This window comes from Carex rostrata, chromosome 2 (assembly GCF_964058835.1).
Source record: "Carex rostrata chromosome 2, lpCarRost1.2, whole genome shotgun sequence".
Classification (NCBI taxonomy): Eukaryota; Viridiplantae; Streptophyta; class Magnoliopsida; order Poales; family Cyperaceae; genus Carex; species Carex rostrata.
The window spans coordinates 18,378,268-18,400,939 of record NC_135919.1 but is presented as its reverse complement, the minus strand read 5'-3'; the positions used below and the strand labels follow the sequence as shown (position 1 = coordinate 18,400,939).

Below are 22,672 nucleotides of genomic sequence, written 5' to 3'. Positions count from 1 at the left end.
TGTTAAGAGTTTTTAGTCTCTTAAGGTCACCAAATAAATTGTGTAACTCTTAGTGTCATGAATATTGAGAATTTCAATTCTTTTGGTTTGCCACTATTAATAGCACACTAAATCTAATCCATCCATTTGGTATTTGATGGACGTACCAGATTAATGCTAAACAAGTATAAATAGGCCCTATCCCTACCCATTAGAGGTTACACACAAATATTTCCATCTCAAAGGTTTGTAACATTAAGAGAAAGAGGGTCAAGGGAGAGAAACCGTTTATACACCAAGTTGAAGTAGCATGGTTGCATCTTCCGCATCAGGTAATTTTATATTTGTGACAATTATATTGTTCAAGATCCTAAGGATTATGTCTAGTCTATGTTAATGCATAGAAACTTACATTCTGTGCCAAAGACACCAAGGAAAAAATTACGCACATTTACTTTTATCCATGAAAACCCATGGGAAACTCATCTACCAAACAGGCCCTAAGATCCACAATTCAGAATTTCAAGTTTTTTAGTCCAAATTATCTATGAAAGGGTTTATAATTCTATTACAAAAAAATAATACAAAATATAAATTATATATTATCAACTAAGCCTGCCACAAGATATCTCAAGTTCTAAATACTCCAACACAATAAACTGAAAAAGAGGGGTAAACAAAAGCTACTCTGCTGCAAAATTGCATGATGACCTGACATGCTCCTTTACATGCCTTCCTTTGCTCTCTTTCTGGCACTTCTCTTTTGCTCACGTGCACCTAATAACCACCAATTACAGGCCAAGTGAACAAACAGTGAGAAAAATAAAAAATAAAAATATAGAAGCAAAAATTATAATGGAATGAAGGAAATTACGTTTCTTTTCATCTCGCTTATTCTTTTTCCATATCTCCGCACGCTTGTGCACTTCCTTCTTCTTTTCCAAGTTCACACAAACCTGCCAGACATAGATGAGAAATTCATCAACAGTAACGGAAAAAGGGAACAAATGATGGGTTTGAAACCTGAACTTGTAAGCCTAGTGCCAATGGTGATAGGCTTTACAAAAGATGCAAGTTCAATTAATGCAAGAGGTAACTAAAAAAGAAATGGATCTCAGGATTAATGGGAGTCCTTAAGCCACTCCTGTTAAGTGTAAAAGTCCGAGCCTCTTAACATTGAGATGCTTTCAAAAAGAAATATTTCAGGGATTAAAAAGGCTATTCTAAGAAAGCATGTAAGAACAAACATTTTTTAAAAACATATTCTTCAGATTGTCCTAGACCTTTATTTTCCCTCCAAAAGAACAGAAAATTTCTAGTAAAAGCTACATTTTTTAAACAAATAAGTAAAAAAAAATTAATCTGATTAGTGAAACTAAAGAGCATGTCGGGCTGTGAGATGGGGGCCAGATATGCGAGGGAGATGATTATTTCCAATAAACAACTATACTGAGAAGAAGAAGAAAATATAATATTGCACATACCTCATGGCCAGCATTGCGAAGGGCCTGGAGTGGTTCAACAAGGTCCTGGCCAATTACAACAAATTTTGTCTTTTTATTGTTTTCTGTAATATCACCTTTTGCATTGCTCTTCGAGAGCTCCTCTAGCTGCTGCTGAAGTATTGTCGAAACACCAGCCTATCATATATCAAGCAAGTGTTAATTTATTAAAGTTAAAAAAAAAAAATCAATAATAATAACATGATTATAAGAAAAGATGGTACTAACCCCAGCCAAATAGCGGTGCGAGAGTGTTTTAGGCTGCAATGGCTGTTTCAGATGAGCATTCAATTCCTGAAGAAAGTTTATAGTAAGGACAAGTACTTGTATGAAAGACGAGTACAGATTAACAATAAAAAACAAACATTCAGGTAGAAAGAGTGTTCAACTTGTAACAACATTTGTACTATGTTAGTGATAGGATAGGTTATATTGAAAAAAATAATAATACAAGGACAACCAGCATGATGCTTATCAAAGTAACAAACTTAGAAAATTGTAGATAGGTTATGTATTGAATTTGGTGCAATTTGAAAACCAATTAGTCGCCATCGGAGATTTTGAAAGTTTACCGCTTCTAGTATTGTGCTTTTGATTGTCGCGATTTTCAAATTGCAGCAAATTTGATAAGTTACCAAAATGAAAAATAAAAAATCTGCACTTTTTTTTAATGTTGACTAATTTTAATATCAGTTGTCCCAGTTGTCAAAACAAAAACAAAAAAAGGTTGTCAATACATCCCTCTGTACAATATATCCCTTTTGCATTAGTAATAAGTAATAACACACTGGTACAATCAACTGTGACAAACTAAAACCAGGTGGCTTGTACTGGAACCAATTTCGTTGTCCAGCTCAGGTAAATTGTTTTTGCCATATCTGGATGATAATTAGGACGATAATGTAGATTATAAAATTTTCAAAATGAACCTGTTGGAGTTTGTGTAGTTGAGCAGAAGAGGTTTTCTTCTCCTTGATTCCTTTGGTTCTTCCTTCCTCGCTGTCACTGACGTCTAGGTCCAATCCCAGAGCTTCTGCATTCTTTTCAAACCAGTTCTTCTTTGCATTTTCCTAGACACAACAGAAAAACCAACAAAAATAATCAATATGCATTTACCAAAATTACAGCCACGTTATTTATAAACAAATATACTGGCACTTGCCTGCGAGTTCTTCCTGGTGATTTTGTCAACCTGACGTGCAAGGGAGAGTCTCTTCATTACCTCTGGCATGTAGGCATTATCAACAGGGAATTGTTTAAGACTCTCCTGCATTTCAAGCCAACATTAGAAAGAGATTAGAAAGATATTTCAACATAAAAGACTGGTTAAAGGTGATAAAGAAAATTACCTTGGACAAAGACTTGCAAAGGGAAAAAAATTTAGTTTTGTCTTTAGCAGAGATTAAAGCAATGCTACACCCATCAGCAAATGCACGTGCTGTCCTGCCACTTCTGTGAATATAAACCTGTCAGAAAACAACTTCAGTAAAGCATCCAAAAAGTTTACCAGCATAAAATAACAACAATAATAGACGATGTTTCTACCTCAGCTGAGTGTGGCAACTGATAATGGATTACAGTTCGTACATGTGGTATATCAAGTCCTCTTGCAGCAACATCAGTTGCAATTAATACCGAGTTTTCATTTCCACAAAACCTGTCCATAGCCTGCTCAATGCAAAAAAGATAGGAACATGAAAACGATTTGTAGAATTCAATTATACTGAATAAATGAGCTCATTGCTTTGGTCTAGTCTTTGACAATGATCAAGTTTGCCCGTGGAGCATATGAGGTCTCAAAACATCACCAAAAAATTCACAACACAAGGATTCAAGTCGAACAGTAGAAGACATTGTTTTATTTCTCAGAAATTCAGGTAAACTTACTAAACTATCAAGAGGCACTCAGTGGCGTAGCTAGGATTTGAGTCAGGAGTGGGCGAAAATATTAACAATTCAAATTTCATCAAAATATTGAAGTACAAATTCAAAAACTACAAATTGCATCATGCGTTGGAAAATTTGGACTTCACAGGGTAGGGCAAAAGTTTTTTCATAGTAGGGTAGCAACCCAATACAATATGAGTTTATAAAAAAAAAAAAAAAATTTCAAAATCCAGGGTAGAGCAGATGCCCAACCCTCGAAAACAGTGGCTCTGCCCTGTAGGCACTGAATTTTGGTCAGTAATACTACCAGTCAAGTTTAAGTTTTTCCTTTTGGTGAAAGTCTAAAATGAGTTCAAGGTTCCAATTCCAGAATCAGCTCTTTTACCTTTGGCACTAATGTCATCAAGTATCTCCCAAAATGTTGCTCAAATTACAATGCAACAATGATTCAAGCTAGAGTTTATATTGAGAAAAAAGAGGTTATGGACTCTGATATGAAATGTAAACCTTCAAACGAGCTCTCTGTTGCATCTGAGCATGAAGAGTCCATGAATTGATTCCAAGATTATGTAAAATGGCAGAAATATGGCGCAAAGCAGCAATTGAGGTACAAAATACCATTGTTCTGCCTTGACCATGCACACTCAGAATATAATACAAGTATGCATCTTTTTCCTCTTCCCCACACCTATAAACAATCCAAACATCAAGAAACCATCAGCAAGTTTCCAGTCAGAAAAAGGCATTACATAAGATGATAAGAAAGAGTAAGGATCTAGTTATTCTATGTACAGATCTTGACAAGATATACAAAGAAACAAGCAAGGAACAGGGATAATCCCTACAATAACTAAAACTGTATTCTATCATCAAGCATTCTCCTAATTGTTCACTTATAATCAATTTACTTATCAACTTGCTTACTTTGCTCATTCTTTGCAGTTGTAATCTGGGGATTATAAAAAAAAAGGACGTACACAATCCACATTACTCATCTCTAAATTCTCTCTCGTATCTGGTATTTGAGAGGGGTTCAAGAAAAGGGCATACATAATAAAACACTCTTCAAGTTTGTTAGCCATGATCGAAGCATTCGTTAAATCAACAACTGCTGCATCTGGCCTCATCCCAGCCCGCTCAGAGAGCGTCTCAATGGAACTCAGACCACCAGATATGGACCCTGAGGTAGAGATACCACGTTTCAACTTCTTACGGAAGTTATCTGACAAGGCGATCGTGGCAGAAAAGACAAAAGTTTGTCTTTTCTTTCTTTGCACGTTGAGCTCAGACTGACTACTAGAGCTTTCTGTACCAGGCCCACTTGTCACGGGGAGCATATCAATGATGGACTGTAGCTCATGGTAGTGACCGCGCTCTATCATTCTATCAGCCTCATCCAGGACAAAGAATGACAAAGAGTGCAACTGCGTTGAGCAAAATAAAATGTATTTGTTAATTAGAGTAGTGACACCAATTGAGGTCCAGTCACTATCATGATATAGAACACAAGAGTTTAGATTGGACCACCATACTAATTTTACAGTTGACAGCTATTTTATTTCTTGGGAGCTTTCTTAAAACAAAAAAAAAAAGTGCATTATAATTTACGACAAATGTACCATAAGCCACCAAAAATATCTTCGCTAAAAGCCCCCCTCTTTCATAAATTGCAACGCCTCACCTCCCTTTAAAAAATTAAAGAGAACTGTGACAGATGCAGTTTTACAATTCATTGTCAAGGATTGTGACCTGAATAAGTTTCAAACAATCTATAGGGAAACAGATATTCACAATAGTTCAGCCATATACAACAGAAGTTCTACAAATATGTCAATAAAAAGATAAAATATGCAAATTCCTGCATAAACTCAAATGTTATGAACCTCAACAAGGTGTTGTTCTCCAGATGACATCAGCTCCCAAAGCCGGCCTGGAGTTCCAACAACAATATGAGGTCGTCTTCTCAAGAGTCTTTCTTGTTTCTCCGACGACATACCCCCCACAATTGGTACCACATAAATCTCCAGAGATTTTGCTGCTTGTTTGAGATGATCACAAACCTAGGAGGGAAATAAATTCTCAGGCCAGAAACTAACACTTTACAGTTAATCAATAAGACCTTACAAGTAAATTCGCCAATAGTACCTCTTATATTAGCATATGTGCATCACCAATTCTTTTTCCTCTCAATCAAATAAATCAAAAGTCAAATGGAGTGATATATCAGGTTCCTAGTTGCAAGAGCTAGTAATGAAGACACTTGATTGACCTAATATGAGGAAACTTGGTGTAGTTTTGTCACAGCCTTTTCTTTTACTTGACTCTGGTTTTAAAAGTAAGATGCTACATGGAAATGACTAAAAGTCTGATATTTTCTCAAAAAGCTGGATGTTATTTACAAATCTGGTGAAATGGAATGTAATTTGAAAAAAAAAAAAAAAAATGGAGGCATAGGAAACCTGCAATGCAAGCTCCCTTGTTGGTGTCAAGATAAGGGCGCGAAGGGGACTTTCTGTGCTACTTTTTTTATCAGCTAAATCTTTGTCTTCCAATATTAACCTTGCATCCTTCTCTCTTTCTTCTAGGAGCCGCTGTAGTATTGGTAGACCAAAGGCCAAGGTTTTACCAGATCCAGTCTCAGCAGCACCAATCACATCCTGTAAATTAACAGAAATCTTTCAGTTAGCTCTTAATCACTGTGCTGGTTTAGTTATCTTTTGTAAGCTAATTTTATTATGTACCACTATTTTAATGAAGTACAAACCTTCCCTTGATGGGCAGCAGCTGGAATACAAGCTTTTTGAATAGGAGTTGGCTCTTTAAAACCAAGCCGACGAATTGAATTTATCAAGAGAGGATGCAACCTCAGCTCATTCCATGCATATACTTCATCTTCTCCAAGAAGTAACTCCCTACCGTCTTCATTTTTATTTTTGAATAGTTATCAGGAAAAGTAAAATAATCAGAAGTAGAAATGAATTGTCCCTCCAAAAGGATGAAAAGTTGTCTTTACATGAACTAGATCCTTTTCAACTGTACCCTCCAAAACAAACAAGCTCTAGTTTCCTCCAAAGTAGAAATGATACAGAAATTGTAACATGTACTCCTAAACTTTGAAAGTGTTGGTTTTGAATTAGCTTAAATCCACCTCTTAAATGCCACCCAAAAACAGATAAAATCCACAAAGAACTATACTCTCTGGACTCAAAATTCTAACTTCCGAAAATTATAAACATATTGAGAGAAATAAGTGAAGTACCTTGGACATCAGCCTTCACAATATTGTCAGTTTTATCTTCCTTTTGGTTGGTTTTCTTTTTATTTTCTTTCTTATTTTTCCTCTTCTTCATTTTTGCTTCTTCTTTTCCTTGTGCATCAGCTGTTACATCTTTACTTCTATTATTGTCTTTGTGCTTTTTCTTCCCCTTGTCTCCTCCTCCACTAGAAACAGCAGCAGAAACAAGCTCGCTTGGTTTTTCATCTCCTCGCTTCCTTTTATGAGAATTAGATAGAGAAGCCTTCTTCTTGCTCCATTTCTCTTCTCCAACCGCCTCAACAACTTCTCCGATCAAGCCATACTCTGACTCGTCAATCTCTTCCAGAGACAGAAACCCTGCTCAAAATTAAAACCCCAATAAGTTAAAAATACTTCAACAGGCATAAACAAGGGAAGAAAATCAAGGAATTCGTCAGAGAGAAAGAGAGACCTCCTTGATCGCTGCCGGAGAGGAGGGAAAAGGGGTCTTCGGAGAGAAAAGTGTCAGTCCATTGAAGCGGTTCTTTCCCGTTCTTCTTCATGCTCTTTTTCTTAGAGCTAGCTTGGTCGTGGGGCGGCTGAGGCGAGGAGAGAGAAAGCGAGCAGGGTTTTAGGAATTCAGGTACTCCCCGCCCCGGTACCGAAAAAATAAATCTTTTACAGTTAGTGGATCAGGACCGTTCTTTTAACTTTGCACGAATCTAGAAGCACAAATAATTCTGCCCCTTGCGCCATGCCGCCATCCCAAATAGGCACCGGCTGACAAATAATCTGACCCGTTATTATAGAATTTATAGTAATTGTAAAAGATTCCCTTTTACAGTGACGGGGAGGATAAGGACATGGATTCGGGTTTTAGCGGTAGGAGAGAGAGTGCCATGAGATTGAGAGCCCTCTTGGCTCTTGCTGGTGTGGATTCGTATAAGTATAAAAAGAGAGAAGAAAGCGATAAGAGTAGGTTTAAAGTGTACTTTTTTGGGCTTATGGGGCCCAAATTATTTACGGTCAGTTACTGCTGATATGGTCCTTTTGGGCTTATTTGGCCCAATATAGCCTACCTACTGGTACAACCGTACAAGGAACAATCCTACTGTTGGATGAATTCATATCACCTGAGTTATACTGTTTGATCTGCTTTTGTACAAATATTAAAACAACTTTGTGCATTCCACTTTAGACCGGATTGGTTCGGATTCTGATCGGACAGTCATCTAAACTCAAAATTTGTGTTGGATTCTAATCCATCATTAGTTGTTCAACTCTTAATTATCTTAATTCAAGTGACATTTTGTTTTATTTGAAAAATTAACAACAATGCTGCATTTTCTTATCAATTGGCACTTGTTTAATTTTGTAATGTATAGCATAATTTTGTAAAGTTTTTTAAGATAATAATTATTGAGGAGGGATCCAATTACATCCTTTTTTGGTAACACCGGATTACACCCTATATTTTCAAAGTCCAAACAGTCAAATACAAACCGTTCAACATGATGGATATGTTAAAATGTGCTTGCAGATCAAATTTTACACTTTTTTGAATTTTTTTTGCTATTTATTCAGATGGGTACAAAAATTCAATGGTCTGAATATAATGATTTTGTTAAATACTTAATAAATAGTAAAAAAAAAATTCAAAAAATGTAAAATTTGATCTACAAGCACATTTTAACATATCCATTATGTTGAACGGTTTGGATCGACTGTTTGGAATTTAAAAACTTTGAAAATGGAGTGTAATTTGGTGTCACCAAAAAAGGGTGTAATTAGATCCCTCCTCATTATTATTATGGGAACATAATATTGAAAAGTGTAGCAAATTAAGAATGTGGTGTTTTATAATAATTTTTGAAATAGTCTGTTTGTTTTTATCATTTATTCCTGATGAAATTTTGATATCATTATATCCATTAAAATTAAAAACCCAATTGCGAAAAGATAAAAGCCATTAAAATAGTCTTCTCCAAGGATACAAGCTCTAAAGATGTTAGCGAAAAGAAATATACATAAAAATATTTTGAATGAGGCGTTGCTGACTTGTGGGCCGTCTGTTGTTAAAACCACCTTTTTGTGTTGGCGCCTTGAGGAATAGCAACCAACCAATAATAACAAAACCTCAGCCTCTGTTGGAATTTAAAAAAAAAAACCTTCACTTCCAATTTGTTCTGTGTTAATTCCAAACGTAAACAGAATCCCGATGACATTCTGTTCATGATATTGTTACTGGGTAGATCATATGATTACAAACTTGTTTGTAATTGAGTTACGTTGACAAAATGTTTCACAATTTATGATTCCAAGTTACTAAGGGGGCGTTTGGTTCGCGCTATAGGTCATTCCACGGAATAGAAGGATTCCATGGAATATAATGTCAGGGAATGTCATTCTATGGCATGTGTCATTCCCATGTTTGATTCGTGTATGGCTATTGCTTCAACATTCTTTGGAATGAGTCATTCTCATATTTGATTCGCGCATCTATTCCAATGGCTATAGACATAACTTCACTATTTATTAATTATTAACTAAATAACGTTACGTTACCAAAAAAAATTTTGTATTGTTTAAAGATAAATTATAAATCAAATAAAATATATTTGAGATGGCATGCCTGTCACATTAACTGTGTCTGTCTTTTCAGACTACCTATTGTATGTTCTATATTTCTACAGCATTATAATGGTTTGACAATTATTTACACATATTTTTCTGGCAACTCTCTTTTCAAGTTTACATGGGTTGTTATACTGGTACTTTTTCTGACAAGCTGTGAGATAAATATTTCGGACAAAACCTGAGTTTTTTTTTTTGCGTTTCCGAACTGAAATGGCAAAATTTTGACAGACATGGACAATTAAATATAGAAAAAAATATATATTGTAATTGAACTTCTGATACTGAATAAGAAGTGAACTAAGATATTCATATACAAGGAACAATATAAAATCCTCTAGTACGGCCGTACCAGTAACAAAGATGATGGTGGTCCGTTGATATGTATCAAAATTGAAAAACTGTATGTTATTAGTTACAAAATTAATTATGAGTTTTTGAAGTCCCTCAAATGAAGCAATGAACTATGAACAAGACAACAATATTAACACACATAAAGAATACACGTATATGAACATCGATGTTCTTGTTTCGTGCAGTAGAGTTGCCAAGTCATTGTAGTAGCCATTGGGGCAGTTGAATTGCTTGAAGTTGCCTGATCGTTTATGTGGTAAGTGACCATAACATCACTTACATCAAACAATATCAAGCCTCCTGCTCCAAAGAGATCGCACTCGCCAGAATTGCACAGCTCTATAAATCCCCTCAAAACCACCACTGCCAAAGCACTATTAGTTTTTTCAAAAACATAAATATGAACTCATGAACTGTAAATAAGAATATTTGAGGAAAATCAAAATCAAAAGGTATTTGGCAAAACAAGCACAAGAAAACAAGATAGTCTTAATAAAGAAAAGTCTCAAGTTAAAAAAAATCCTTAAAATAATAAATTTGGTGTAAAGCCAACTTCATTGTTGTTACTGGCATAAGGAACCAAACGAAATTGCTATTTACCTGAGCACTGGTATTCCCAAATCCATCAAAAGCAGACCTGTTTGGAGTTCTAATTTATTCAATTTGAAAGCGTGTTACTAACTTTTGAGATAACAATTACAAGGGTTGAGGCAAACTCAGGACCGAGTTGGCATGTTATGCAAGATACAAGCAGAGAGAAACAAAAGCATGTAAGGTTTCTGTGGTGGCAATATTTGCATAGATGAATAAGTGCATTTATGTGTAGAAGACAAACTATACATGTACAAGTAACTTGTTTCTTAAACGAAATCAAATTTCTTCTGTGGGATACCAGTTTCAGAGAGGTTGCTAGCTTAGTGACTTGTTCCTTTTGTTGAAGTGAAGCAACTCACCTTCACTCTGAGATAGTTACACCAGTTTCAGAGAGGTTGCTAGCTTATTGACTTGTTCCTTTTGTTGAAGTGAAGCAACTCACCTTCACTCTGAGATAGTTACACCGCCTAAGTTTCTATCTGTACCCAAGTATTAAATATTTACTAAATAAGTAGTTATTAAGTTATAAGAATTATGCACTATTTTCCTACTTGGCTCTCACCTATAATACAATTAATCTATTGTAGCAATTGTATCTTGGTCAAGGATGGTAATTTTGAGCGGAACCCAATTACAGCTCAAACATCTCTTATGTTTACAACTAGGCTAAATTTAATCTAATGGCTTATTTACTCTTCATTATGCATATGAAGTTACTTTGACCCAATTAACATCCTCATTTCGACCCAGCAGTGATTTATACTCTGAAATAAGGAGGGGCTAAAATAAAATGTCCTCAAACTGGTACAGGGATCATACCAGTACTGAAACCCGGTACTGCAACTCCTCTATGGCAATATCATATCCTCTCAAAAAAATAAATTCTAAGAAAAATATAACTGAGATACCAACCCTTGAAATGGAGTTTTCAATTTCATCCTTGCCACCAACACGAATCAATACAGGTCCCAATTTGAGAAAATTCTCACTGAAAGAGGAGGGATAAGAAGGAGAGGAGGAACTGGGCAGATCGGTGATGGATTGAGGCGGACGGAGGCGGTGAAGAGGAAAGGCGGAGATGACGTCAGACTGGTGGCGACGTGGCTGAAATAGAGTGGAGAAAGGAGAGAAGGCGCCGGAGATCGACGCCATTGACGAGCTTGGGATGCCATCAGGTCTCGGAGAGAGACCGAGAAGGAGAAGAGGAAAAGAGTTTCACCGAAAGAAAAGAAAAAATCGCGCGTTGGGCTGTATGTCCATCGAGCGGGCATCAAAGAATTCCTCGTTTTTTTCGGCTATCGCGATAGCCACAAATCAGGTCATCGGCATAGCCGGGAATCACCAATTCCCATGGCTATTTCCTCGTTGATTTTGCCAAACACGGACATCGCTTTCCAGGGAATTAGAATGCCAAGGAATCCCCGTCTAAAAGTACGAACCAAATGCCCCCTAAGGGAATGCTTGATGCCATAACAGCAGCACTGACAACACAAAGAAACGCATCAAACAAAAAAACAGTAAACATAGTTTAAGTAGTCAGTACCAGTGTTGTAAAAAACGCCCATTTAGGGCGATTAATCGGCTGATTAGTAGTTGGCGGTGATCAAACCATTATGGATTTTTCTGATTAATTGGCCGATTATTTCTAATTAATTGCTTAACAGTGCCCTATCCGTCCGACAACTGCATACCGTTATTTACAACACTGGTCAGTACTAATAAATGAAAGGTAACTGAAAGTCATTACAAATCAATTCAAGTAAATGGTTACCTACTTACATCTCAAGTCATATTATTATTGTATAGGTTCTTTTCAACAACAAACAGTGTTGTTTATATTATGGCAGATTATGTTACTAATTAATGGTTTGTGACTACATAATTAATAAAGGCAGTGTTTAATCGAAAAGAAAATTGGACAAACAAGTCCTTATATGAAAACCTGTAGGCTTGTAAATATATTAATAATTCTAAGAAAACAAACACCAAACATAATTAACCATGCATATATAATACATTCAGATTACTGAGAAAAAAAGGTTAATAAGAATATATTAGTTGGAAGAGGGAATCAATAGATGCTTCTTAACAGAGGTATTAATATATACTCCAACTCTCCAAGGGACCTGAGAGATTTGCAATCTGTAATACCATGGAACGCAGAAAATCCATGATCTGACTCAAATGTAAAATGATTACCAGATTTGATCCCAATTGAACCATAGGTACCTTCACTGTTACTAAATTAGAGATATTTGATTCCGTAAAGAGTGTGATAAGTTCCTTTTATCCGAGTGACTGGTTAATTTGATATATTAATCTGCAATTGTAAAGAAATCATTACTACAATAATATAATATAAGTTTCTAGTTGAAAATTTTGTGCTGATCAATAATTTGCAGTTTGATTGGTTGTTCATTAAGAACCATAAAAAATGATAAATTAGTAGATACAGAGTTGCATGTTTTTTAACCTTAAATAATGAAGATACATATATAATTTAATATCTTAAGTTCAAACAATGTTTTTTAAGGTATCAATTAGGTCAGATGTACTTGACAAGAGTTGCATGTATGCTGGAACTATCAAAAAGAAAAATATCATTGTCTGTTTTAGTATCGTAGTAAAGTCTTTGATGTTATATATACAGAGAAAGAGAAAGAGAAAGAGAAAGAAAAAAACAATTATTTCAAATATAAAAAGAAGAAAAAATGCAGAATAATAATCAATCTAAAGTTTTTATAAACATAAAAATACCAGTTTGAATGTAGTGGCTTCATAACCTTCGTTGCTTCCATGCTGTGGACCTAGCCTGCAATTCGATGCTATGATTGTTATCTGAATCAGTGTAAACAGGTTGGAAAAATTTTATGCCATCTTGATCAGAATGACCTATTACAATCTTCTCTGTTTTCTGATGAACGCCATGCATCATCCCAGTTCACACTGCCAGCACTTGGTCGTTCTAATGGTCCCCACTTGATCGTGATATCATTTTCCTAAATTACATTGCTAATTATATTATGGTTAGTCAGAAAATTGTACAATAAAACTATTGAATTCCAAATAGATGAAAAAGTTTCTGGTACGCACACTTATTTATATCAGCTTTAGCAACTGATTAAGTACGGATGGTTATTAGGTGACACTTTGATTCTGCCGAGCTCTTAATTACAGAATTAATGGCATATCTGTGTTGATCTCCTAGTTTTCTGTATTGTGATTACTGATTAGATGTATTACATAAAAATGAGACCAATTGTATAGTAATTAATTCATCACTTGGAAATCTTTTGTTTGTGTTTGCATAGAGAATCCTTCATGTAACTTAAAAATATATCTACGCAATCAAAATTAATCTATTAAATTTATGTACAAGTATTAGATTATATTATATTTAAAGTATAACAGACAGTTTTTATGATTCAATAACTTAAAAATAAATTTAAATTTAATAAGATAACATCTAAATATATATCTTCACAATAGGGTACGCTGTCTAAAAATATATCTACCAAGTCCGTTAATCCGGTCAGGATTGTTCATTTTGGTCATGTTTGATTGATTGTGAACGGAAAAAGATTAGACTCACCGGCCGTATCCATGAACAAAGCGAGTCATATTATGATGGAACGTTACGAAAAAATTGTACCAGAATTCAATAGCCTCCAAGCATTGATGCTTTTCACTTTTTTGTTAAAATATGTGATTTGCAATTTTCTTATGATTGACTTTCAGGTTAGCATGTCTATATTTGGATGGTTATCTTGCAATTTGATCATTGTCTTGGAATTGCATGTTTTGGCACAGACTACTGACCGAAGCTGCATACTAAGATATAAATTCAATTTAACATTTCCAAAAATCAACATTATGAATAAATTTTGAAACCAATCGCATGGAAAAACACATCTCCTAGGGAAGACAGAGACATCAATATGTACCAATTTTCCGAACGATAATGCATAATCCCAAAATTCAAGATCTAATCTGTACAAAGTTGCACAACTTGGGAGTGCATGCTGGGAGAAAGCACAAAAGTATAGATTCAGAGGCATAAAATGGGGCTGAACGTTTCATTTTTTTGGAGGGATTTTTTGGTTAACTTTAGGGATATGTAAACATTCTGTTATTTAGTAATAGTGTAATACAATGAGCTCAGGCCTTTTTTTCAGAAAACATAAATGATGGGACTGACCATTTAATAACTTCTAAAAAAATTAAATTTAATTAAATTTTAATATACTAATCTAAATTTTAAAATTATAAAAGTTGCTAAGCAGAGTAGAACTAGGGTGCTCTTAAGCTTACCAAAGTTTTGGTGAGCTTAATTCTAAAACTCACCAAATCAATTTCAAATAACGAATCTGAACCGTTGAAACCCGCCTACCTTACGTGTGATGCATCTACATGTAAAATTTTTAAACATTCAAATTAATTTAGTATAAAGTCAAGCGGTCAAAAAACGTTCAAAAAATGAATGCACTAAAATTAATTTTTTAACCTTCTAATTTTGACCGCTTGACTTTATACTAATCAAAAAATTAAGAGCACCCTAGTTCTACTCATCAAAAAAAAAAAAATTAAATAACCAAAGAGGGGCTGTATTTTCAAAAGTATCCAAACCGGAAATTTTTTTTCCGGTTTTAGCACCAATGACAAGAAATTTTTTTTCCGGAAACTCATGTCTAAAACCGGAAAAAAAAATTCCATGTATATGTGTATATATAATATATCCATTTTTTTATAATATATGTATATCTCCATTATATTATTAAGCACGTTGGGTGTCTGATCCGCCAACGGCTACGATTGAAAGATAAAATTTTGAATTTAATCTCAGTCCTCCAATCACATAATTTGTCTTCTTTTGATTAAATGCATCTCTTTTATACGTAGAAGTTTAAATTTAGTTAAAATAAGACTTGCCACACATACAACCACACTATATATTACAATTAAATTTGAGCCAACTCAGTTTTTTAGCAAAATTTCTCTGCATGAAATATGTTTCCTTATATCTCCTTTTTCAATTGAGCAAACTATGCATATATGTTTCCTTATTTTCTCTTTTCAATTGAGCGGAATGGAAATTGCTATTTTTTTCCTTATATCTTCTTATTTGTTTCTATACAAATCTCCAAGTGCTTGTCCTCAATTGAAGAAGCAATAAGGAAACATATATGTTGAGATCAAATACAGATTCCCAATTTTGTTTATATACAAATCATTTCCGGCTTCATCTAAGATCAAGAGATTTAATTAGCAGAGAAAGGAGATGACTGAGTGTGCATATCCAGGAACTGAGCCAATTCAACCGAGTCTTCTTTCTCTTTGTTCCTTCGGCATGTTGTTCCCCATGGCAAGGAATAAAGCAAGGTTTTTATGTTGTTTCAATTACTTTGAATATATATTTAAATAATATGTATTTTTTTTTAAGGTCATGGTTCAAAATTCAGATGAAAGAAATCATTTATTGTAATAACAAGAGTATTAAATAGTTGGATGGCTTGACCTCCAACTTTACTAAATATATATATATATATATATATTTATTGTAATAACAAGAGTATTAAATAGTTGGATGGCTTGACCTCCAACTTTACTAAATATATATATATATATATATATATATATATATATATATATATATAGAGGTTGGCTAAGATCAAAGTGGTAGTTCCTGAGCTTTGGTGCTACCAATTCGTTTTTTAATTTTTAAAGTTCAAAACGTCGATCCGAACCGTTCAAGTTGTTCTCCATATTAAATTGTGCTTGGAGACCAAATTTTATATTTTTCTGAATTTTTTTACTATTTATTAAACCACTTTGAAAACAGCTAATCCAACGGTGGCTTCTGATTTTACTGTTTTGTTAAGCCACCGTTGGATCAGCGATTTTCAAAGTGGCTTAATAAATAGTAAAAAAATTCAGAAAAATGTAAAATTTGGTCTCCAAGCACAATTTAATATGGAGAACAACTTGAACGGTTCGGATCGACGTTTTGAACTTTGAAAATTGAAAAACGAATTGGTAGCACCAAAGCTTAGGAACTACCACTTTGATCTTAGCCAACCTCTCTCTCTCTCTCTCTCTCTCTCTCTCTCTCTCTCTATATATATATATATATATATATATATATATATATATATATATATATTTATTGGGCATTCCAATTCTTTTACACCAAGAAAAGTCAATTGGACATTTCATCGAAATATATATGCTATTATGTATGAAAAAACAAATTTCTTCTTATAATACATCTCCGTTGCAACGCACGGGCACGATATTAGTATAATATAATATGTGTATATGTATATATAATGAGGAGGGATCCGATTACACCCTTTTTTGGTGACACCGAATTACACTCTCCATTTTCAAAGTTTTCAAAGTTCAAACAGTCGATCCAAACCGTTCAACTTGTTGGATATGTTAAAATGTGCTTGCATATCAAATTTTACATTTTTTAGATTTTTTTACCATTTATTAAGTATTTAACAAAATTGCTATATTCAGACCGTTGAATTTTTGTACCGATCTTAATAAATAGTAAAAAAATTCAGAAAAATATAAAATTTGATCTGCAAGCACATTTTAACATATCCAACAAGTTGAACAGTTTGGATCGACTGTTTGGACTTTGAAAATATAGGGTGTAACCGATGTCACCAAAAAAAGGGTGTAATCCGATCCCTCCTCATATATAATATAATATATGTATATGTATATATAATATAATACATGTATATATATGATATAGAGATGGGCTATGGTGCATTGCAATGTATAGACTCTTTTGTACATTGGACTATAAATCACTGGATTCAAAGTTTAAATGACCGATTCAAACTGTTCATCTTGTTCTCCATATTAATATGTATTTGGAGACAAAATTTTACATTTTTTGAAAGAAATTTGGTCGTCAAATACATATTAATATGAAGAACAATATTAACGGTTTGGATCGGTTATTTGGACTTTGAATCCGGTAATTTATAGTCCAATGTACAAAAGAGGCTATACATTGCAATGCACCATACCCATCTCTATATGTATATATAATATATATAAAAAAAAAATCGGTTTTACACATGAGTTTCTGGAAAAAAAAAAATTCTGATTCGGATACTTATGAAAATACAGCCTCTCTTTAATTATTTTTTAATTTTTTTTTATATAAATAAAAAAATCTGCACACCACCTCCAGGAAAGAAAACAGACCAAGGTCTTATAAAAGAAACAGTTTATATAATCGTGATAACTAAAAAATGGCTACAAAATTAAAGAATTGAAGTTACAGACATATCCATTATAATTTAAATATATGGTATATCAAATTCAATGCAATCCGATTGATCATCTATTTAGATGTTTGAAAAATTAACTGTTCAATTATATTGTATACTAAATTCAGTGCAATCCGATTGACCAACTATCTAGACTCTTAGAGGTTCGAACTGTTCAATTATATTGTATATCAAATTCAATTCAATCCGATTAACCAACTATCTAGAGGTTCGAAAACTTGACGGTTCAATTATATTGGCACTTTAACATTGACAAATAATTCTTAAATTATGTCAAATTTTTATTTACAACATATGTAAGCTATAAAGAACGTATCTATAATTTATAACCTTTTTTAATTTTGATAATAGTTGCATGATTGTCAAATAAATATGATTGTAAATATCCCTTCTCATAATAGAAAAACAACAAAGCCGCCACAATTCTCGGCCTTTGCAACAATAGAAATCAAATCTTATTACTTTACATGACAATCCTAACCAATCTTCAGCTTTATCTCCATTATACCCACCCTCAAACCACGAAAATAGTTCTCAAACAAAAAAACATCACTTACAATAACTTCTTGTCAGGATAAAAATACAAAACACATTCATCTAGGCTCTGGCCTTGCTGGAAAAGAATTGGTGTGCCTTATCTGTGGCCTCCTATTTGAAGGAGTCATAGTCTTAGAGCGCTGAAGCATTTCAACCATGGAAGATGTCTGATAGGCCTGAACAAGACTGGTGCTATCGGTTGAATCACCACGTGCAGTTGCCCTCTGCCAAGAGTGAGAGCTCAGACCAGACAGCATGTAAGCCCTGCCTGACGCCTCGTACCTCTGCCGATCTGCCATCCTCTCCTGCATCTCTCTCAGCTCAGCATCTAATGCCATGCACAGCCGATCTCCTGACTTCCCTGATACAGACTCTAAAATTCTTCCCCTACACTGCTCTAGAATAGATACTGCCTCTGAGAGTTCCCCCCGCTCAGCAGCAGAGCGTGATTCCACCATGGCCTCTGCTGCCTCTAGACGGCACCTCTGCCGGTCAACCTCTATTGATACGACTTGCTGAGAAACCACAACCAATGGTCTCACTATTCTCACCTCTACCATGGAGATGTTGACTGTGTCCTTCGTTAGAGGTTCTTTATATGCACAGCCCACTTTCAATAAAATGGATTCTTCGTTAGAGTTCGTCGGAGGAACATTGACAGATACAAGAAAATCCCTCTCTTCTTCAGCATACAAATCTCCTACATGTATTGACCCTCCTCTCTTATCCTCTGTAGTATGATTTGTGTAGCTCCCTGATTTAATGGAACCCAGCAGCACCTCATTGTCCCCAGCATCCACCTGCACATGCAATTCTTGTGCCACTACACTTAGAAGCCCACCAATGCACTGTGCAAATGCATCTTGGATGGCTGCTTCTGCCTCAATAAATGAGAACGTACCACCTGATGCCTCTGAGATGGAATGAAGTGACTCAGAATCATGATCAGTACCAAACCCGAAAACATGAACTGGTATTGATTGTGCACCACTCCTACGAGCCGCAGCTGGCAGGAGTGGACAATAATCAGGCTGGACCCGGTTCAAGCTGTTAGTGGGAAAGACAGTATAAGTATCCTGCCCATCAGAAAGAAGTATTACACTACAAACAGGATTCTTCTCCTTACGGTCTTCAATCACTTTGACACCTTTCCTGAGACCTTCGGCAATATTGGTGCCACCATTGGCAGTGAGTGAGTTAACTGCAAGAAGGCTTTGCTGACGGCCAGATTCTGACATCCGGCGAAGTGGGAAAAGCCGGCGAGCAGTCGAAGAGAAGGAAATAATGGAAAGACGATCAGATGGTCCCAGATTTTGTATAACAAAGCCCATAGCTCTCTTTAGCAATGCAAGTTTAGTCCCCGCCATGCTACCACTGACATCAAGCACTGTTATTAGATCAACTGGTGCCCGAGTGGATCTTGACTCTTCTTTACCATGACTGCTAACATTGACATTTGAAATTGGGGCCCTCAAGTGGATCAGAACAGCAAAGCTCTCTTTCCAATCAGATTGAGAAATTTCAGACAGTTCAGTGAAGGTCTTCACTTCAACTGTAGTGGTTCCTGCAGTCCAGCAGCCTGGTGCTGATTCATCAGGATGAGGATCCAAAGTGGGCCCTGCCTCCAAGGGCTCATCATCATTGAATTTAGTAGGGTCCAGATCATGGAAGATGGACTGCATATGGTGGTGCTGTTGCCTGTGGGAAGATACAGTACGGGGAAGTCGCCGCAAGAGGTTGATCTGCCCATCATCTTGGGCCCAGTTGACCCCAGGGTTATTCCTGGTGGGTTGACCGTTGGATTGTTCTGACAAATGGGACCCACGGAAAGGAATCTCCTTCCATTTGGTCCGGCAAATCGGGCAGTCTTGATTTCCGTGCTTCACATTTGAGGCAATACAATGAAAATGGAATGTGTGATTGCACTCAGCTGTGAATAAAGCATGGCCATCGCCAGGTTTCATGGTACCAAGGCATATTGCACAGGTTTTCTGCAAAAACCAAAGACAAGTGTACTGTTTATTGAACATAATTAAGTAGGGGATTAATAATTGAAGATTAAGTGCACTTAAGGGAAAATATTAGTGCCTAACTTTGAACCTTCCAAAAATAGAAGAGATGAGCACAATATCTACGCAAAGCAAAACAACAGCATAAGGCAATTACTATCAGGTTCTAATATTATATAATTCTATAACATACTTTTTTAAGTCTTTAACTGCAAAATATCCATCAGTAAGTAGTAGAAGATAGTTATACAAAATTATTAGTAATTAGGTGTAGAGTTTTCAAATATTGAGGAAACTCAGGGCAAATTCATGCCTGGGTTGAAGTATAGGAGCACACTTTCACAAATTTGACCAGGCTATATGAGCTGCAGTATAACTGTTGTTTTCCTTTACAGCCAGAGATTTCAATTGGATTTGAAAGGAATACGTCCCAAATTCTACTATATCAAGCGCTGTCACAATGAAAAACCTAAATTATATAGAATTATAACATATTATGAAGATCAAATAGGATGGAGATGCCAGGCAAAAGGTTGAACTGAAGTCAGCCTTTTTCTTCTTTCTGATTTCAGAATGGGGCACTTGGGCTAGTGGCTAGTGCGCTTTGAGTTTTAACCCCCTCTCAAAATAATTAATTGAAATAAAAGACTCAATAAATTCAGGTGTGTGTGTGTGTGAGAGAGAGAGAGAGAGAGAGAGAGAGGAGGGGGTGGGGCGGCTCGGAGGGGAGGACCCCAAAAGAAAGCAACGCAACACAATCATCCAAATCCATGATTTGAAAGAACAGCTCCAAAAGAAGAGCAGTAAAAAAGAAAGAAAGAGAATCGCCTTGCAATCCGTGCCAAAATTAAGAGAATTTGTTAAGTTTTAGGAGACAAGAAAAATTTTGAACGCAGAAATTATAAATCACAGATGTGCCAAGAAATAGAGATCTACCTTGGAAGATCGACTTCCAGATTTGGAGAGCCTGAGACCAGAGGACGAAGGAGTCGGTGTGGTCGGCATTAGCATCGTGAAATCCGACGGTCCAGATGCGACCGGAGAAGCCAGCACAGCCGCATCGGAGCTGACAGTGGCAGCAGAGGGAGATGGAGCCGCTGAAGAAGAAGGAATCTCATCAAGTGTTTTGGGAACATACACGCACAGATTCAATCCAAGAGACAGCTTCGCTTTTCTCCATCTACTCCCCATCTTCTCTCCAGGAGCAAATTAGATGGAATTTAGGTTCCACAATTTCTCTACTTTTGCGATATCCGAGTGAACAAGGGAAGAGAAAGTAGGTGAGTGGTTGTGCTTTCTACGCTGCGAGCCGTCATTTGCGAGCGAAACGAGCAGATTCTCCTGGTAAATAAGAAGAGAGAGAGAAAGAGGGGAGGTTAATGTGCTCCTTAAAAAGCGTGAGGAGAGAGAGAGAGGGAGGGAACTCAGGGAATGGATGCTTTGAGTTTTGGGAGTTGAGAGCGGTCCCACAGGCATTGGATCAAATTCGGTCCCATATTAGATTAAAGCCATTCAACTTTCATCAAGATACGTGCGCACTATTTCCCTATTACGGATCTCATGGCTATGAACTGGTTAGAACAGAATTCTGTCCGATTGTCATTGGACTCCCCATGATTCCTAAGTTTTGACCTCTTTAACGCTTTGACCCACATACTTGCAAAGTTGCGACTCTATGCACAGATGTGATAATTAAGAGAACTTGAAAAAAAAAAGCAAAAGTTGCAACTCTGTGTGCAACTACGCTCACATGTTCTCCGACTCTGTGTGCTTCCCCCAGCAGAATTTGTATGACCGGCTCTTGCCGTATAATACACCAAGTAGATATTGATCAAAATCGGCTGTTATTCTCCTTCATCAACAGTATTTTTGCTATCTTTGTCTTTTTAAATTCAATCATTAAATTATTATAGTTTATAAATAAATGTATTTCCAACATAACATATCCATTCGAAATATATTATGGTTTATAATTTCTCAACGCAGTAAATCAAGTAATTTTTTGAGTAGTGAGAGTAATATTTAGAAGAGTACCGAGAGTGTTACGATTTGTTTTGTCTTTGTGTATTACTAGATAAGAAAATTAGTCACGGTAATCTTCACGTGTATCGATTACATGTTTTGATTTATGTGTCATGTGACGTGACTTTTTTCCTATCATTTTAGTCACATCATATCACGTTTTGTTATTTGTAATAGTTTTATATTTTTAAATATATTTTGTTATTATTTTCTATAAATTAACTTAAAATTTGAAAACAATAATTAAATGTGACCAGTCATGTGTGGTAACAGTCTAACCACAAATAACGTGATCATTCGCATAACGTGATTGTCCACCACTATTTTGATCACTTTCACGTCACGTGAAAAAAAATGATCACATGTTTGTCACATCACATCACGTATGATATTTCTTTCTCTATATATTGCTAGTTTGAATGACTTTACAATTTACATATGTTAATTTTTAATTAATTATATTCGCCTAAGAGGTATTACAATGACATAATTCCTTTTTTATCCTCGTATACCAGGATAGATTCATGTTAACTATTTATTTTCTCTCTCTGTTGTTGTTTTTTTTGACATCATTTAAGTTTCCCTATTATTAAATATTTGACATCT

General features: G+C 35.4%; 2 protein-coding genes and 1 long non-coding RNA gene across 3 annotated transcripts; all 3 read right to left on the bottom strand.

Moving 5' to 3' along the window:
- Positions 1-493: 493 nt before the first annotated feature.
- Positions 494-7,242, bottom strand: LOC144547116 (P-loop containing nucleoside triphosphate hydrolases superfamily protein). The gene is made up of 15 exons (XM_078295724.1): positions 7,076-7,242; positions 6,628-6,981; positions 6,133-6,287; positions 5,828-6,025; positions 5,252-5,428; positions 4,419-4,792; positions 3,876-4,056; positions 3,027-3,149; positions 2,831-2,947; positions 2,644-2,748; positions 2,411-2,551; positions 1,710-1,775; positions 1,464-1,619; positions 854-935; positions 494-756 (listed from the first exon to the last, which is right to left on the bottom strand). The coding sequence occupies exons 1-15, from the start codon at positions 7,164-7,166 to the stop codon at positions 704-706; spliced, it is 2,373 nt and encodes a 790-aa protein (XP_078151850.1). The 5' UTR covers positions 7,167-7,242; the 3' UTR covers positions 494-703.
- Positions 7,243-9,501: 2,259 nt separating this feature from the next.
- On the bottom strand, positions 9,502-11,642 carry LOC144550628 (uncharacterized). The gene is made up of 2 exons (XR_013510524.1): positions 11,098-11,642; positions 9,502-10,664 (listed from the first exon to the last, which is right to left on the bottom strand). It is a non-coding gene; the product is annotated as an uncharacterized LOC144550628 (long non-coding RNA).
- Positions 11,643-17,936: 6,294 nt separating this feature from the next.
- On the bottom strand, positions 17,937-21,457 carry LOC144547181 (Zinc finger (C3HC4-type RING finger) family protein). Its single transcript, XM_078295772.1, has 2 exons — positions 20,981-21,457; positions 17,937-20,026 (listed from the first exon to the last, which is right to left on the bottom strand). The coding sequence occupies exons 1-2, from the start codon at positions 21,233-21,235 to the stop codon at positions 18,092-18,094; spliced, it is 2,190 nt and encodes a 729-aa protein (XP_078151898.1). The 5' UTR covers positions 21,236-21,457; the 3' UTR covers positions 17,937-18,091.
- Between the last annotated feature and the right edge of the window lie 1,215 nt (positions 21,458-22,672).

Coding starts and splice junctions, on each gene's coding strand:
- LOC144547181 (XM_078295772.1), bottom strand. CDS start 21,235: ATGGGGAGTAGATGGAGAAAAGCGAAGCTGTCTCTTGGATTGAATCTG. Junction 20,027..20,980: donor CTGGAAGTCGATCTTCCAAG/GTAGATCTCTAT, acceptor TGGTTTTTGCAG/AAAACCTGTGCAATATGCCT.
- LOC144547116 (XM_078295724.1), bottom strand. CDS start 7,166: ATGAAGAAGAACGGGAAAGAACCGCTTCAATGGACTGACACTTTTCTC. Junction 6,026..6,132: donor CTGCTGCCCATCAAGGGAAG/GTTTGTACTTCA, acceptor GTTAATTTACAG/GATGTGATTGGTGCTGCTGA. Junction 1,620..1,709: donor CGCACCGCTATTTGGCTGGG/GTTAGTACCATC, acceptor GATATATGATAG/GCTGGTGTTTCGACAATACT.